Source organism: Eptatretus burgeri, chromosome 9, assembly GCF_056783735.1.
Source record: "Eptatretus burgeri isolate ZD-2024b chromosome 9, Ebu_testis_v1, whole genome shotgun sequence".
Lineage (NCBI taxonomy): Eukaryota > Metazoa > Chordata > Myxini > Myxiniformes > Myxinidae > Eptatretus > Eptatretus burgeri.
In genome coordinates this window covers 97,141,358-97,160,165 of record NC_140969.1, presented here as the reverse complement: position 1 = coordinate 97,160,165, position 18,808 = coordinate 97,141,358, and the positions used below count along the sequence as shown (strand labels likewise).

The 18,808-nt window shown below is 43.1% G+C and overlaps 1 protein-coding gene across 12 annotated transcripts in view; it reads left to right on the top strand.

The window, feature by feature from the left end:
• SCAPER (S-phase cyclin A associated protein in the ER) overlaps positions 1-18,808 on the top strand; it is a 631,592-nt gene that overhangs the window by 582,618 nt on the left and 30,166 nt on the right. Inside the window, exon 31 of one of the 12 annotated variants that reach the window (XM_085896252.1) lies at positions 13,660-14,570. The exons of the other annotated variants lie outside the window; for them this stretch is intronic. Within the exon in view, the coding sequence (XP_085752378.1) occupies positions 13,660-13,751 (92 nt within the window). The 3' untranslated portion in view covers positions 13,752-14,570. Of the gene's footprint in view, positions 1-13,659; positions 14,571-18,808 lie in introns of those variants that run through there. 12 annotated transcript variants of the gene reach the window in all.

The window sequence follows — 18,808 nt, the reverse complement described above, 5'->3', positions numbered from 1 at the left end:
ATCTGGAGGGTTCAAGTCTGGGCTGACGGGTGCCCAGTCATGAACGGTACCCAGGGCAATGAGGGGGTTTCTGAAAAGCTTCCGCAGGAAAGTGATGGTGTCACCAGCTGTATGCGGGGCTGCACCATCCTGCATAAACCAGATCATGCTGAGCTGGTTTGGGGTGACCTTTTGGGCGAGATCATTATCGAACTTCTGGAGCACGTCCGGATAGCGCTCACCCTTGATCGTCACGTTCCTGCTGTTGTCATTCTCAAACCAGTGAGGCTCTAGCATTCCCCATCTGGCATTGAAGGTGCAGATGCATGTAAACTTAGGCCCTTTCAGATAAATCTCAGTGATCTTCTCAGGTGGTTCTGCCCCCCAGAAAATGTTGTTGTGGTTGTTGATGGCACCGTTCAAATGGAAATGTGCTTCTTCACTGGATCAGATCAGGTTGATCCAGTTTGGTTGGTTGGTTGATCAGGTTGAGCCTGCCACTGTTGCCCTTGCTCTGGTTGTGCACTGTACCCTTGTGCTCAAAATGTTACACATTACATTGAATGGCACAATTTGTGGGCCCATCACTGAGGTCATATTCCTGGCAGAACCTCCTGCGGGTGTCTACATATCATTTAGTCTCATTCCACAGCTACAGAGCTACATTGAGAGTTCCACAGCTACAGAGCTACAGATCTCATTGAGCTACAGAGCTAGAAATCCCAGGGAACAAATACCATAATAACACCACCAAACCCTGCAAAAGGAAAACAGTGGAGGTCAAAAAACAAAGAAATGGCAGGAAGTCAAAGTTGTATCAATCTTTTTGAAACGCCTGTAAGTAGGTAGTGGGGGTGGCGGGGGGGGGGGTTGGGTTCCAGGGAAAATTTTTATCTTCTGATGAAAGACATTGTTTACATGTTGAGTACAAGTTTTAAATATTTTTATGCCTCCACCGACGAACTTGCCGGAGGCATTATGTTTTCGGGTTATCTGTCTGTACGTCCGTCCGTGCTAATTTTCTCCCTTCTCAGCGACCGCTTATCCGATTGACACGAAATTTTCACCATCGGTGCGACTATTAATGTAGAAAGTTTTCATGATAATTATGATATCATAGGCCATGTGGCCTGCAGCAATGTTGGAAAAAAGGAAAAACTTTGGACCTCTGTATCTCCGAAACCGCTCCATGGAAAGAATTTGAAACTTTGCACATGTGAAGTACTCCCCATGGGAAACAAGAATGATTTTTGATGATGTTATAGGTGGCTTCGTTATGATGTCATAATTGCATATGTCGAATGCTTTATCCGATCAGTATGAAAAATTTTGAGGGTCATCTCGGGCTAAATTGTATTGGTGGGGAGGGGGGGGGGATTGACAGACATCAGTCACTGAGTTCGCAGTCTTTTTTTTTGTTTTTTTAACATAAAAACCTTCAAAATCTTCTCCAAAAGGGTTGTTCAAGGTGCCAGCGATAGCTCACCTACTCTTAGCGAAGGACACTGGATCTTTAACGTCCACCAATTAAATCAAGCAGACGATACACCCAGTTTAACGTCCATTCAAGGAATGTCACACACACTGATGAATCACCCTGCCTGTGAAACACCCGGACAACAGTTTATTGCTGGCTCGGAATTCATATCCAGGCTGGGCAGCTTAGAGACAAGTGGGCATACCTCTCGCCTATTATGTCAGCTCCAAAGGCTACCAACAATACACAATGAAAATAAAGGTGGGTGAAATGGAATAAAAAGGGTGTGTTAAAATTAGTTATTCACACACAAAGGATGAAGATAGCATGTTTGATATCTAAATACGGTGTAGTGACCATCGTGAAGTGGGAATTATCAAACGTAGCATGGAAAAGCCGCTTGGTGAAATGAACCGGGTCTTTTTTGTGCCATCTGATGACTTTTCATTTGAGGCTCAAGTAAATGGACACTTTCTCCCAGTGGTTTCACCCCCGTCGTGAGATTTATACTTCCATTGCATCCACATTTTATTTGGAAACATGAGAAATTTCTTCATGATCTCGCAATATGACGAACGTCCACCCATCCATATCCGACGTTGTCACCTCGATTTAAAAAAAGGTGAATTCGTGAAAGGCGCTTGTCACTTGTTCTCCATATTACTTGTATTTATGATTGTCTTTAACGATAAAAGTCAGTTTAGGTATCACTTTGAGGTATGCCTCAAGGGTCGTGCCAGATTACGAGTGAGGACATTAAATTAACAAACGGCCCTGAGGTCGAGGGTACAAAATCCGTCTGATGGCGGCAGTGTTGACTATTCACATTTGAGATATCTAGAAACGAACCCATCACAATGTCATTGAAAGCCCAACTGGCTCACTAATGCCATTCAGTGAGGGGGTTGATCTATCTGCCTCACCATCTCTTTGTGATTGGTTTCTTGATGTTCTGTGAGCAATATGGGATGGGTATTTATAAAACGCTGCATCGTTGTTCATATACTCATATGAAAGAAAATAAAATAAAAATGGACCGGTATGATCAATTTGCCTCGTATTGGAATTATACACCTGATGTACATGTTGTTTAGATGTTTGTTACGTCATCATATTGTTTTGGAATACAATCCATCCCATACCTCGTATTGACAGAATTTGGTGCTGGTGTTCAGGAAGACCCTTTATATGTAATGGACGAGTTTGTTTGTGGCAAATATGGTCAAATCAGGATGAAGTAATATGATTTCAAACGTCAGGATTGTCGTTCACAACAATGACCTGCACATTTGACTTTAAAGCAATATTTCCATCTGAAGTTTAAACTGCCTTGTCTGTCCTTTGTCCGCATCTACCTGTTCTGACATAATGCAGATGCTCTCAGCCCATCTATTTATTATGTAGACAAATATGATTTTGTTAACTACCCCCCCCCCTCCTCCTCTGTGCCCCATACATTCCACTTTCTTCCCTTACTCTCTTGTTTAATCCCAAATTTTCCTTGATCCCATACCTTCCCCCATTTCTAAATCTCAATTTATTTTGTCTTACTTTTCCATCCCCTTCCTCATTTCCGACCCCTTTTGCATTTGTAAAATATAGATGGCCACTAAGTCTTCGGCTTGCACATGGGAGTTTGGCACAGTCAATAATTCCTGGAAACTCATGTATCGTATCTCATTACGCATTGAAATCAAACCTGTGTTATCACAGTATGGAAAATGAAAAAGCTAATTTTACTGACCACATGCTCCCTTGTGCCACAACCATATGGAAGAAGGATATCTGTGAAATGTACGTGTTTGTGCTCCATATTCGTTCACTTGTGCAGACGATCATGAAAACGAGGCCTTTCTTTCTCTGTATTTGAGGTCGAATGTTGCATCGTCAGAAGGATATTGCGTCTGAGTGGATGGAAACCAAGCTGGCGCCTCTTTACAACGTGAAAGCAAAAGCATGTTTTCAAAGTTTTCTGCTCCAGGATGGCTTGATTTTTAACTGCCTTACTGGTCTCGGTGGGAAGGCTCAGTCTTTGATGTGTCAAACTCAGGCTGGCTCGATTGACGGCCACCCCTACGTGCGGTGAGATCGCTGAGCTAATCTCACGAGTATCGTGGTCTTGAATCAAATCATTAGACCTTTCTGCTGGAAGTCCTTCCGAGATTATCTTGACATTCAACTCGACTAATGAATGATTCTTCATTTTCCTTGATTGTTGAAGTGCATTTGAAAAATGTCCGCCATACCATTATATATGCAGGAAATAGCAGCATAACTCCAATTCCCCCCACACTTCTCCCCTTGCCCCCCATTTACTTCCTCTTGCTCATGTCTCCTCCCAACCTTCTTCCCCCCTCCTTTGTCATTTTTATTATCCTTTTCCTTTTCTCTTTTTTAATTACTTTAGGCCACTGTTGCGATCTCCTGATATTAGGCTACTTTTAAATGTAGACTCTGGAGTCCTAGTTGACTTACTCGGAAAGTCGATCATTTCCCCGTGTGTGGGTCACACCATATAGGCAGTCCGATTGACTGACCGGAATTTTTCTATCTGAATGCTGGTGCGATCAGATGGTTTGCCGCAAGTTAGGTTTTCCATCGCCGCTAATATGCCCCAAATGATGGAGTCAAAAAACACAGCTCCAAACAAAGGCACCAATTTGTTGTTTTTCTTTGACTAACAAAAGAAACAAAATGTCATTCAAAATCAGAAATATCCCTTCGGGGTAACAGCACAGTCGATCCAATAATCAACAAGAAAAAGAGCAATCAGAGATTGCAGACCCTCACCAGGACTGCTTTTGTGTGGTGTTTGTGTACTGATGTGTTACGTGATTAATAAGAGACATAATTAGAACTGCCACTTCATAACTGCTGCCAGTGATGACCGGGTTCCAAGGTGTCCCGCTTTGATCAGACACCTGACCCTGACCCAAGACGTTTTTTTCTCATTATTATTCATTATTCAATTGAATTTAGAATGGGATGAAAATAAATATAATTGAAATCAAATGGAAGACCAAATAGGTAGAGTCCTACATTGGAGTAATCCAAAGGAACCCGAACAAGCAAAAAGCAAAGATGAAGTCATCAGGAGGAACCTGGATAAGATTCACATTTTAGCTGCTGCTCCTCCACCCTCAAACCCATCCAGGCACAGCCAAGTGAGCCTTGTTAAAAAAAAATTAAGTAAAATAAAATGTACCAAAAAGGACCCATATAAAAATAAATATTTTGGGCTGCCAGACCATGCATCCAATCAAGTTGAAATTTAAAAGATTTTTTTCCCCATCACTACTAGATTATAAATGTGAAGTTTCACGTCGATTGGTTAAGCAGTTTTGAGAGAAAACATTAATATTTTCTTCAATCCAATATGGCTGCCAAACTATGTGACCTATGATGTCATATTTATGAACCTTTTGTTCCTCATGGAAAGATGGTCATACATGTAATGTTTCACCCCGATCTGTTCAGCCACTTCAGAGAAGAATATTTTTGAAAGGTTATTTTTTTTAAACAATATGGCTGCCGAATCACGTCATCAATGACTGACGTCATCAAATTTTTTTTCTGTGGACCATTTTATCCCGAGATGGCCCTCAAATTTTCATACTGATCAGATGTGGCGTTCTACACCTGCAATAATGACCTCATAACGAAGGCACCTTTGACGTCATTAAAAAAATTCACACTCATTCCCCATGACGAGTACTTGCCGTGTGCCAAGTTTCAATTTTTTCCTTGGTGCGGTTTCATAGACACAGAGGTCCAATTTTTTCCCAATTTTTCCAACATGGCTGCCACACCACATGACCTATGACGTCATAATTATGATTTAAACATTCTACATGAGTAGTCACACCTATGGTGAAAAATTAGTCTCAATCCGACAAGCGGTTGCGGAGAAAAACACGAAAGTTCTGTGCAGACAAACAGACAAACAAACAAACAAACAAATGGACCCAAATGTAATACCCTCTGCCTTGATGAGGGTAATTAATGAAGTCACACAATGTGTTACTTACACTGAGCCCCACAGTGAACTCGCTAAATGTCTTTCTAAGCTAAAAACATAAATTCCCTTCACCTCATTAGTCATTACCCCCTTTATATTCAAATCCTTCCTTATTCCTTACCCACATTAAACACGAAGACAGCACGACATGGCAAAGGACATGGGAGGTATCTGTCCTCACTACCTGGGACTTTGATGTTGATCAGGCCCTGTGGTTACCTGAGCATATGCAAATGTGACCCACAAAGGTGGAAGGTCGTGGTGTCGCGGGGCTGTATGAAGTGTGGAAAACCTTAACACAAATCAGTCATTGGATTCTGGTGCTCGAGTTATGATGGGTACGAGCTCAACTTCGATATTTCGAAAGCACCTCCACGGCCCGGGCGGTTCTTTGATCACCCACTAGATGCATGCACGAATGTGCAGAGCATGACAAAGTGCCCGATTTCCAGGCCATGCAAGGTGGAAAGTGATCACCTGGTCTCTCAGAGCTGTGCCACACTCACAATGCCACTTTTTCTAGCCTTCTGAAAGACCTCTCTCTCTCTCCCTCTCTCTGGTGTGTGTGTGTGTGTGTGTGTGTGTGTGTGTGTGTGTGTGTGTGTGTGTGTGTGTGTGTGTGTGTGTGTGTGTGTGTGTGTGTGTGTGTGTGTGTGTGTGTGTGTGTGTGTGTGTGTGTGTGTGTGTGTGGTGTTTATGCATGTGTGTAATGTTGTGTCTGTCTTCCTTCTTTGGAATTCGATGCAGTAATTATAGCGCGGCAACATCGCGCTGTTATATAATTGGCTATTCTGTCCTGTGTCTTCTGTCACACTTATGGCCACGTACGTCCCTTTGATCCGAGGGCTATAAATAGAAATTTGTCCAACATCACAACTCTTACCATCATGCATGCTAATTTACCGTGTCTACATTTAAATTTTACAACTGCAAAATTGTTTCATCATTCTTAACCTAGACTTTTACTGCCCCCAGCCGCGCGATATCGAAGTATTCGCTTCTTGTTTGTCTTTATTTTGATCTCCTCCCTCAACAGAACACCATCTTCTTGATGCTTCATTGTCCATTGTCCACGAGCTCTCTGTCCACATCACTTCCTTTTTCTATTCTAGAATTCTAGCGACATCACTCCCAGAAAGAGGCGAAATTCCTTTCAGTGTAAGTGGATCCAAGCTTCCTTCCCCAAAGAGGAAAGTCATCCGCTGGGTCATTTATTTTGAGTAGCTGTACCAGACTGACGTGTACCAGCTGTTGAATCGGATGTCAGGGATGTTACTATCCCGATTGCTGACCCTCCAATCAACTGTAAACCACCTTCGTTTGTAGAAATACAGGCTGCGGTGACCATTTGAAAGGAGGTAAAGCTACTGGGATCTGTGGCATCCATGCTGAACTTCTCAAGGCTGGTGGAAATGCTGTTCTCGTGTCGTTGTATGCAGTTCTGTGCTCTGCTTTGGGCACAGGCATCATCCCAACTGACTGGAAGAGGGGCCTTGTTGTCCCTCTCTGGAAAGGAAAAAGTGATCTTCAGGACAGCAACAACTACCGAGGCATTGCTGCTCTCAGTGCTGGGCAAGGTCTTTACTTGGATAATTAATTATTGATAGGGTTCACCACCTTCTTCTGCTTGAGCACCAGTGCCCAGAGCAGTCAGCCTTCACACCAAAGAGGTCAACGATTGACCATATCTGTGCTCTGCGGGTCCTCACCGAACGCAGACGAGAGATTAAACAAGGGCTGCTCACAGCCTATGTTGATCTCTGTAAAGTGTTCGATTCAGTGAATCGGGATGCCCTCTGAAGGATTCTCGGTCTTCGTGGGGTGCCACCAAAACTGATCAATCTTATTTCTGAACTATACTCTGGTATTGAGAGTGTTGTGAGGTGTGGTGGTTCCATCTCTGACTTATTTCCAGTTGTTACTGGAGTTTGTCAGGGGTGTGTACAGGCCCCCCAGACTTTTCATCACTTGTATAGAGACTGGATGAGGGAGGATGTTCGAGAGATCAAGCTGCGGTGCATTGTTTGGGAATGTCGAGATGTCTGACCTTGATTTCACAGATGATTCAGTCATCTTTGAGGATGGTTATCGAGTCACGTGTCTTCAAAGTTGGAAAAATCGTCGATGTGATACGGTCTCAAAAAATTTCGCCCGATCTTGATGATCGTAAGGTAAGGTATTACAGGTGTGTGTGTGTGTGTGTGTGTGTGTGTGTGTGTGTGTGTGTGTGTGTGTGTGTGTGTGTGTGTGTGTGTGTGTGTGTGTGTGTGTGTGTGTGTGTGTGTGTGTGTTCTTTGTTGTACGTGTTCTTTATTGTGTGTGTGGTTTCTTCTTGTCCTACATGCCTGTGTCCGGATGGGTTTGAGGGTAGAGGATCAGCAGCCGAAACCCAAATCCTATCCAGGTTCCTCCTGACTGACCCAGTGCTGTATTTGGTCAGTTGTTTAATTTTATTGCTGGATGTATGGTTTGCATTTTGATTATTCCGCCGGTTCATGCTTTGTCCCTCCATTTTAAAACAAATGAAGTGATGAACAATGAAAAATGCTGTCACTTATTGTAGAGAGCACATGGTTATCATGAGACATTGGTGCAGACTGAAGCAGGATCAAAAGCACGTTCAGACTCTTCACATTTGGTGCAACCATGTCCCGTACTTGTTCAAAGCTTTTTGTCAAAATGCTCCAGTAGAAAGTTGGGCCTTGCTATCCGACTTGTGAAACACTTGGGCCATCAATACTCAGTAAGGGAGATGCTGACCCTAACTTTATGGGATGCGGCATGAGGACGAGAGATAGGAGAATAATAATAAGAAGATGATAACACTTTCTTTATATTCTCAAATCCTCAATTACCAATTCATGCAATATCATTTGTTATGCACCATGTTGTTCCCTCTTGAGAAACCAGGGTTATCAATATCTATAAAAGAAAAACAATAGGCAAGGCGACCTCTGACATGTGGAGCCTTTTTCTACTTCAGCATGCTTGTTGCATGGAACTAATGTTGCTTGGCACAGCAATGATGACATACGACGTGCCGTGTCACTTACACATATGATTTTAATTCCTGTGATTAACGATATTGACCATTTTCTGGACATTAAACCATGATTCCGATCATCTCTTCCAAACCAAAGCTGGTGTGAAAACCACGAGGTTGTTTTTATGAACCAGAAATTATGAGCTATTTGTCCAGCATCATGATAGATGTAATACGGAGTCCACAAAAGGCATACATTTTGAGGCCGACTTCATGGGGCCTATAAATAAAAAGCATCCCTTTTTATTCAATAGAAAAAAAGACGGTGACACAAGAGGGGCTGCGGAGGATGTAGCGGGGGGGAAGGGAAAGAATATGAGAACAAAACAGTGCCCTGAAAGAGAAAGGCAAAGGAGAATGTGGAGGGTGTCGGCTGGGAAAAGCATTGGGCACACCAGCACGGAAGAGCTACATAATTTCCACAAACCATGAGAGCATTGTTTACGATATGAGGCCGTTCTTCGAACGATATATTCGACATAGTCCAAGAAACGCCAACGTGTTTAATATTACACTATAAAATAGCATATATTTAGTAATAACATATAAATGTACTTATCCGACTCCCCTTACAAGTAACTTTAATGCAGGAGGGGGCGATTAGGCTAATCAAGCCTGCACAATGTTCGCCAACCGATGGCTGTTTGTCTATCTCTCTATCCTTTGTTTTTTTTCAATGGTGAGCATCAAGCAAGTAAGTGGTGTGTATCAGTTATAAAGTCTTTGGTATGACTCTGCCGGGGTTCGAACCCAGACTTGGAGCGGACGCTCTATCCGTTACACCGCCGAGGCCGGTGATTTTGCTTACACGTACGCCTCCCTTTTTGGCAAGTGTTGGATTACGATGAAAACCTCATTTAGAGAACTTTTAGAACATGTCACATACCTTTGAATATACAGATATGACCTTTGTAAGACAAATGACATTGTTAGCCTGTGCTCATGAAGCAAAAAGTGGGGTTAAGCGATCGGTCCCGTGGGTGAGTGCGTACGTACGTACAGTGCCTATAGAAAGTCTACATCCCCTTTTAAAATTTTCACCTTTTGTTGCCTTGTAGCCTGGAATAAAATTTCATTAAACAAGACTTTTTCCACCTTTAGTAATGTATTGTAATCCACAACTTCCAAGTAAAAAACCAATTTGACAAATTTCAGAAAATTAATTAAAAATACAAAACTAGAATATCTTGGTTGGATAAGTGTCCACCCCCTTGAGTTACTCCTTGGTGGAAGCACCTTTGACAGCAATTACAGCTGTGAGTCTGTTGAGATAGATCTCTACCAACTTTGCACTCCTTGATTGGGAAATATTTGTCCATTCTTTTGTACAAAACTGTTCAAGCTCAGTCAAATTGTGTGGGGGAGCATTGATGAACAGCAATCTTCAATCATGCCACAGATTTTCAATTGGATTTAGGTCGGGGCCACTCAAGGACATTTATCTTTTTGTTCCTTAGCCACTCCAATGTAGCTATGGCTGTGTGCTTTGGGTCGTTGTCACGCTGAAAGGTGAACTTCCATCCCAACTTCAGCTTTCTTGCAGAGGGAAGCAGGTTTTCCTCTCGGATTTTTCTGTATTTTGCCCCATCCATTTTATTTTCTATCCTGACAAGTGCCCCAGTCCCTGCTGATGAGAAATATCCCCATAACATGATGCTGCCACCATCATGCTTCACATTAGGGATGGTGTTCTGTGGTGATGTGCTGTGTTGGGTACCAAATGTAACATTTTGCATGCAGGCCAAAAAGTTCCATCTTGGTTTCGTCAGACCACAAAACTTTTTGCCACATGGCTTCATAATCTCTGGAGTGTTTTTTACATACCTCAAACAGGACTCAAGGTGGGCTTTTTTGAGTGATGGCTTCCTTCTTGCCACCCTACCGTACAGGCCAGACTTGGAGTGCTTGGGATATTGTCATATGTACACAGTCACCAGTCTTTACCATAAAGGCATGCAGCTCTTTCAAAGTTGCCATTGGCCTCTTGGTGGCCTCTCTGATCATCCAGTTTCAAGGGACAGCCTGATCTAGGCAGGGTCTTGGTGGCAACCATATGCCTTCCACTTCTTAATGATTGTCTTGACTGTGCTCCAGGGGATATTCAAGGCCTTTGAAATATTTTTATACCCATCCCCTGATCTGTGCCTTTCCACAACTTTATCCCAGAGGTCTTTTGAAAGCTCCTTGGTGCTCATGGTTGAGTTTTTGCCATGAAATCCACAACCCAGCAGAAGAAACCTACAGGAACAGCTGATTTTATTCTGAAATAATCAGAATCAGTAGAATTTAACACAGGTGGAGGCCAATTAACTTGGTGCGTGATTTTGAAGTTGATTGGTTGCACCTGAGCTAATTTACAATTTCTATTATAAGAGGATGGACAATTATCCAACCAAGATATTCTAGTTTTGTATTTTTAATTAATTTTCTGAAATTTGTAGAATTTGTTTTTCACTTGGAAGTTCTGGGTTACGATGTCAAAATAAAGGTGGAAAAAGTCTGATTTAATACAATTTATTTCCAGGCTATGAGGCAACAAAAGGTGAAAAATTTGAAAGGAGGTGTAGACTTCCTCGAGGCACTGTATGTGTGTGTCTGCATTAGATATTCCCTTTTTTCTGGAACCGGTTGTCAGATTGACACCAAATTTTCACCATGGGTGCGACGACTCATGGAAACTATTTTAATGATAATTATGACATCATAGGTGATGTGGCGTGGCAGCCATGTTGGAAATAAGGAGAAACATTCCACTTTTGTATCTCTGAAACCGCTTCATGGAAAAAATTGAAACTTGGCACATGGAAAGTTTGTTCTTCCCATGGGAAATGTGATTTTTATACACCCGATATATATATATATATATATATATATATATATATATATATATATATATATATATATATATATATATATGTATATGTATATATGTATATATATATATATATGTATATGTATATATGTATATATATATATATATGTATATGTATATATGTATATATATATATATATGTATATGTATATATGTATATATATATATATATGTATATGTGTATATATATATATATATATATATATATATATATATATATATATATATATATATATATATATATCGGGGCGTATTATGTGATACCGGTCGTCCGTCCGTCCGTCCGTCCGTTCCTGTCCGCACTCTAACTCCCAAAGTTTTCAACTTTCATGTTTCATATTTGGTACATAGGTACAGACTGTGGAGACGGTGTGTCGCGACATACGTTTGTCATCTAAAGTGGTTGCCATGGCAACCAGGATGCTGTTTTCCATGTCATAGCACAATTCTGTATATACCTTCTTGTTCTTAATAAATTGATGTTTGAATATATAATTGTGTGCGTACGCGCGTATGTGTGTCACAGAGACTTTTTCGGGTGTATATTGTGCTCACTTGTGCTCTTGTTTTTTTAATGTGATGTAGGTGCCTTCGTTATGACATCACAATTGCATACTTATAACACTACATCCAATCAGTATGAAATTTTTTTTTGTGTCATCGGGGGATAAATTGGTCTACAGAAAAGAAAATTTGACATGGTTCGGCAGCCATATTTGAAATAAAAATACCTTCAAAAATCTTCCTCTGCGAAATGGCTGAACAAATTGAGAAGAAACTTTACAAGTATGACCGCCTATCCATGAGGAACAAAAAGATCCCCACTTTTGACATCATAGCTCACATGGTTTGGCAGCCATATTGGATTTACCCTCAAACCTTCAAAAATATTCTTCTCCAGAACAGCTTGGCAGATTGAGGGGGAACCACGCGCACCTGTTCCCCAAGCCTTGGGGATACCAGGGTGTCATGAATAATTGATCGGTCACATGGTTTGGCAGCCATATTGGATTGAAAGAAAATATTCTTAAAATTCTCTTTTGAACCACTGCATCAATCGATGTGAAACTTCAAAATTATGTTATAGTATTGTTGGGGAAGAGATGTTTTAAATTTAAACCTGATCAGATGCATGGTCTGGCAGCCATAATGATTTAATTTTTTGAATCTGGGTTCTTTTTTTTCTGAATAAGGCTCAGTTAGCTGCACCAGGATATTATTGAGGGTAAAGGTGTAGCAGTTGAAACCCGAGTCCTATCCAGGTTCCTCCTGATGACTTCATCTTTGCTTTTTGCTTGTTCGGGTTCCTTCTAATGACTCCAATGCAACACCTATTTATTTGGTCTTCCATTTGATTTGAATTTAATTTTTTTATATTACAAATTTGCCGCCAGAAGAGTTGGCTCGCACCAAGTCCTCCTCAAGATTGCACGGGGTAAGTATTCTCTGAATTCCATCTACTTTGATATTTTGTCCACCACAGGCCTTTATCAATCCCAAATATTTGTCTTGTGGCATAGACTGTAATGTTATATGTGGAAGTGGAGGGAAACACACTGTCCCCTCTCTCTCTCTCTCTCTTTCTGGAAATCCGATCTCTATTTTCCATTTCTCATGTCCATCTCTAAACCATTAATCAAAATATGTTAACATTTCGTGTAAAGTCAAAGTAATGGGCAAGATGGTCGAGTTGAAATTGTAAAGCAAATATCAAAGAACATTAACCTAATGAGGAAATAGTAAATCCTCCTAGTTTTGGACAGGAAGATCTTTATTATAATAATTATTATTATTATTATTATTATTATTATTTCACATTAATGGTGGATCTTGTACAAGTACATAAATCACATGCAAGCAAATATATTAGTAGAGAACAGTATACTTTAATGTGAATTGTAAGAACATTAGTGAATGGACAAATACATATATAAGATGCGATTTGAAATTCGGTACCCATCATCATGAGCCAGCTGTTCAAATGAGGACATGAAACGGGCCATTATATCGGTATGTTAGTGCACTATTCGGTTTCACTCTAACCACAATACCACCTACCCCCCTTCCACCCAATTACCCTGTGTTTGCTACAAATCTCAAAATTGCACCTATCATTAACATTCTCTGCCGTTCCCATCTGAGCATGCAGCTCGGGATTGTGATCCCTGGTTGAAATCCCTCATACCGTATTGATCATATGCTTTTTCCTTTGTAATTGATCCATAACAATGCCGATGTATCCTTGTGTTATTGTGTTCCATGAACCGCAGATGCTGCAGAAAAACAGACTGCCCTTTTCACGGCCCTGCGACCTGCGTATCGCGTTAACGATGCCACGCATCCAGTTTTGAGTCAAAAGTGACAGCTGGTGTTCATATTAGCATGTTCATGTAATTACCATGATGCTTTTTGCTCCTGTGGAGGAAATGTTATTATTTTCTCCAATCGCGACTCTCTGCTAATCCATGATCAAATGGCACTGTCACTCCGGTGGTGGTCGAGTGTTACAATACAGTCGTCGTATTTTTAAAGATTCACATTGTGACTATAATTAAACTGTACGCACTTCCATAAACCATATAAATTACGTAAAGGAAACGTGTAAATGCGACTTCTCTTTAAAAGCATTACATCTACCTACATACGGCCTTGGAGGAATAAGATATACCGAAACCATTCCAAGGCTGTCTGACTTTTTGTGAACGTTGGAAGATTTTCTGGGTGATAATGTCACCCGTATCCGAGAGAGGATAATAGAGGTATAAATTGCAGGTTGTAACTATCTTGGTGTTTTTCTTTTTGAAAGATTCGTGCGACGAGCTTCTGAGCATTGAGCAAGGTTACATGTGCTCCCATACATATTCCCTCCTTTGTATAAAATACATTTTTCCCATTTTATTCCACGTGTGCACCACCAATTGTCAAACAAGGATTGGGTTTGATTCACAAATGACAAATTTATAAATCTTTAGCATGATATTCAATGAAAAACTAACTCCTCGTACCGTATAAAACATGATGTTAAAGAGCAACGGTGTATACGAGTATGGCAACCGTTGCTCTTTAACATCTTGTTTTATGTTTAAAATATACTCCAGACAATCGTGTGTGTGTGTGTGTGTGTGTGTGTGTGTGTGTGTGTGTGTGTGTGTGTGTGTGTGTGTGTGTGTGTGTGTGTGTGTGTGTGTGTGTGTTTGTGTGTGTGTGTGTGTCATCATACGAAAATACGCAATTTGATGTCTGTCTGGTCGTTACTTATCCAATCTCAACCATACTTGACAGGAGGACAAAGGGTCACACGGTGGAGGTTGTACCGACTTCATTCCCCACCACCCCCCCACCCCCTTCCCAAAGGTGTTTTCCACCTTGAAAAATTCATGTTAAGACAGGAAATCATGGTGTTCTTCCAAGGCAGGTCAGGTCAGGCCAGATCAGATCTGTGACTTGCTACAGGTATCATGCAAACCTGCACTAACCTGTTCCATGGTCTCCCCCACCATGGTCAGCGACTAATCCGTCTCCCCCACCAGGTTTTTTTAGTGAGGAGGGTGTCTGGATATGGACACCCAGCAGGATTAAAAACAAAACCTGTCAAAGGGCGAAGGAGCTCCTTGTGAGCCAACGGCCATCCATATCTAGTGCCCAACTGTGTCTGCCGATGTCCTCCTGCAGTTGGGTTACTTCTTATTAGGAGGTTGGTGGCAGGATTTGCACTCCGGCCACCGTAAAACCCTTCATTCCGCAAAACACAAAAACGCAAATAAATCTGAAAACCCACTCCGTGGGAGTACCTCCTGTGCAGCTTCCCTTCACAGGGCAGCTCACCGGATGACGAGATTGGGGCAAAGCCTTCAGGACCCCCAATCATTGATGATAGGAGGGAAACCACGAGGTAACATCCCTGGGTCAGATTGCGGGAGAGTGTGTTGGAGTGGTGCTGAGGTGTCGTCCACCAGACGGTGGTCTTCTTGGGTTAACCTGAGGCGGTCCCTTCAGGTAGGTGCCTGAAATGTCCCATCCCGAAGAGAGGATGATCACCTGTCTCTGTTATCATCCGAGCTCAAGCGTTTGGACATCGGTATTGCAGCATTCCCTGAGGTTCGGAGACCGGATTGCGGCGATATCATGGTGGGTGGTAACACATACGATTGGTCTGGTCGCTCTGATGGTTACCATGCCCAAGGAGTTGCTGTAGCTGTGTCCAATAAGCTGACTCCAATGATAATTGAGGTAACACCGGTCAACGAGTGTGTTATGACACAGGATTGTGTCACTCCTTAGGTGTCACTTCCCTGGTCTCTGTTTATGCCCCGACTGAGGCGAGTGATCTCACCGTGAAGGACACATTCCACGCCACACTCGAGTCTGTGGTTGATCAGTGCCCCAGACGAGACACACTTCTAGTCTTGGGGATTTCAATGCATCGACTGGAACTGATGGTTATGAGACATGTGTTGGTCCCCATGGGTCAGGAATTGTGAACCTGAATAGCACTAAGTTCGTTGACTTTGCAAGAAGTCATGGACTTAGGGTGGCCGGTTCATGGTTTCAGTGCCCACAAGCTCATCGCTGGACTTGGTATTCCAACGCTGGCGGTGTGGCAAAGAAGATTGACCATGTGCTCGTTGATGGTCGCTGGAGGATGATCCAGAACTGCAGCGTGTATCGGAGTGCTCAGTTCCTCAATACTGACCACCGACTTGTTGTAGCAACTCTTAAGTTGCACCTTAAATCCAGGAGAATGGTACCATCCCAGCCTCAGCTGGATGTTGGCAAGTTCAAGGATGAGAGGGAAGGTGAGGATTTTGCGAATAAGCTGAGTGGAGATTTGGGGGGTCTGGGTGCTTTTTGGGGTCCTGAAGAGTTGTGGAGTGCCTTCAAGACCACCGCCCTTGATGTTGCCGGTGGATGTCTTGGAACTCACCGGAGGGCAAAGAAGAATTTTGTCTCTCAAGGGACACTGGATACCATTGACCAGAGTCGCAGGGCCAGGCTGAATGACAGAGCTGAGCTGTTCAGGGAGCTGAGGCGTAAAACTGTACGTGCGCTGAGGGTGGACAAGGAGGCCTATGTGCGAGGAATCTGTGAGGGGGTAGAGCATCACCTGTGGTCAAGTTCTTTTTGTCCTGGTTACAGGGGATATCGCGCATTGCGTTCATCCAAGCCCATCCCTCGGTGTACTGCAGTTAGAGCAGAGGGCGGTATGCTCTTGACAGAGGAGTCTGAAGTGAAGGCCCGCTGGGCCGGTTACTTTGAACGGTTGTACCAGGCTGATCCACCAGCTGTCCAGTTGGATGTTAGGGGTGTTACAATAACTGTTGCTGACCCTCCAATTAACTATGGCCCACCTTCGCTTGTGGAAACACAAGCTGTGGTGAACCGGTTGAAATGGGGTAAAGCTCCAGGGATCTGTGGCATCCATGCTGAACTTCTCAAGGCTGGTGGAAATGCTACACTCGTGTCGTTGCATGCAGTTCTGTGCTCTGCCTGGAACACAGGCATCATCCCAACGTACTGACTGGAAGAGCAGCCTTGTTGTCCCTCTCTGGATAGGGAAGGGTGATCGCCAAGATTGCAACAACTACCGAGGAGTGATGCTGCTCTCAGTGCCGGGCAAGGTCTTTGCTCGGATAATTCTTGATAGGGTTCGCCACCGTATCCTTGCTCTTCGTGTCCTCACCGAACGCAGATAAGCGTTTCGGCAGGGGCTACTTCCAGCCTATGTTGATCTCTGGAAAGCGATTGATTCAGTGAATCGGGATGCCCTCTGGAGGATTCTTGGTCTTCGTGGAGTGCCACCAAAACTGATCGATCTGATGTCTGAACTCTATCCTGGTACTGAGAGTGCTGTAAGATGTGGTGGTACCATCTCTGACTTATTTCCAGTTGTTACTGGAGTTTGTCAGGGGTGTGTACTGGCCCCCACACTTTTCAGCACTTGTATGGACTGGATTTTAGGGAGGATGTCGGAGAGATCAAGCTGCGGTGCATCGTTTGAGAATGTCAAGATCTCTGACCTTGATTTCGCAGATGATGCAGTCATCTTTGCGGAGACTTTAGATATCCTTTTGGGGGCCCTCAAGGTGCTGAATGAGGAGTCGGAGCTGCTGGGATTATGGGTTTCCTGGGTCAAAACTAAGATTCAGGCTTTCATTGACATCTTGGATGCTGCTTTTCTGTCTGTGCCTGTTTGTGGTGAGGATGTTGAGGTCGTGGAGAGATTCACTTGCCTTGGCAGTGATATTCATGTCTCTGCTGGCTGTGAGTCAGAGGTGAATATACGTCTTGGTCAGGCCTGGGGAGTCATGGATTAACTGGATCATGGGGTGTGGTGCTGCCGGTACCTGTGCGGGAGGACGAAAGTCTGAGTCTACAGGTCCTTGGTGCTTCCAGTCTTGCTCTATGGATGTGACACTTGGACTCTGACCAAGGATCTGAGACGGAGACTTAATTCCTTTGGTACCAGGTCTCTTCGGAGAATCCTTGGCTATCGCTGGTCGGATTTTGTGTCCAACGAGCGGTTGCTGAGAGAGACTCGGATGAGATTTGTTACCTCTGCATGGTCCGTGAGCGTCAGCTGCGGCTGTATGGACATGTGGCTCGTTTTCCTGGCGCTGATCCTGCTCACCAGATTCTCTCAGCGAGGGAGTCTCGTGAGTGGGGGAGGCCAATGGGCCGACCATGTGCCTCGTGTTTGCAGCAAGTTGACCATCATCTCAAGGAGATGGGGATGGGCCTGGCATCTGCCTGGGGGATGGCCAGACGAAGACCCCTGGAGTACTGGCGGAAAGTGGACGCAGCGACGCGCTGCTCTGGCACATGCTCCCATACCTGACCTGATCTTCCAAGGCCGCTTCTAATCACAAAAGTAATAACAACACTTTTGATTATAGCATAATATTAATGTTATAACAAAATTATATTAACACCAACAATATCCCGTTTTTTCCTCCATGGACAAACGCCACGTTGACGTGTATAAATCGCTTATCATGAGGCAAACCTTCCAGAAGTAAAAATATTATAAACCAGAAACACGAATGAATTCCTTTTTATATAGTCACTGCTGCTGTTTAACACTAAACTCAAAGAAATATGGAGGAATCCCAACATCCTTGAGGCATTCTATGCTCATTGCACCCACCATTGACGAACAGACCTGATCCGAGATCTACTGTAATCTATATACCCCAGATAGGATAATAACATGTCCCTTCCTGATGCTCCTGAAGGGAGTGGGTGTACTATGCTGCAGTACATACATATAAATTTGTATTTTCTGTCTGTCTGTCTGTCTGTCTGTCTGTCTGTCTGACCGTTGATAGAATTAACCCCACCAGTAGAAACCCCATCATATTACATACTGTTGGAATCCTCTTGGCAAATGGAGATGCAAGAAAACATTTTCAAAGATATGGG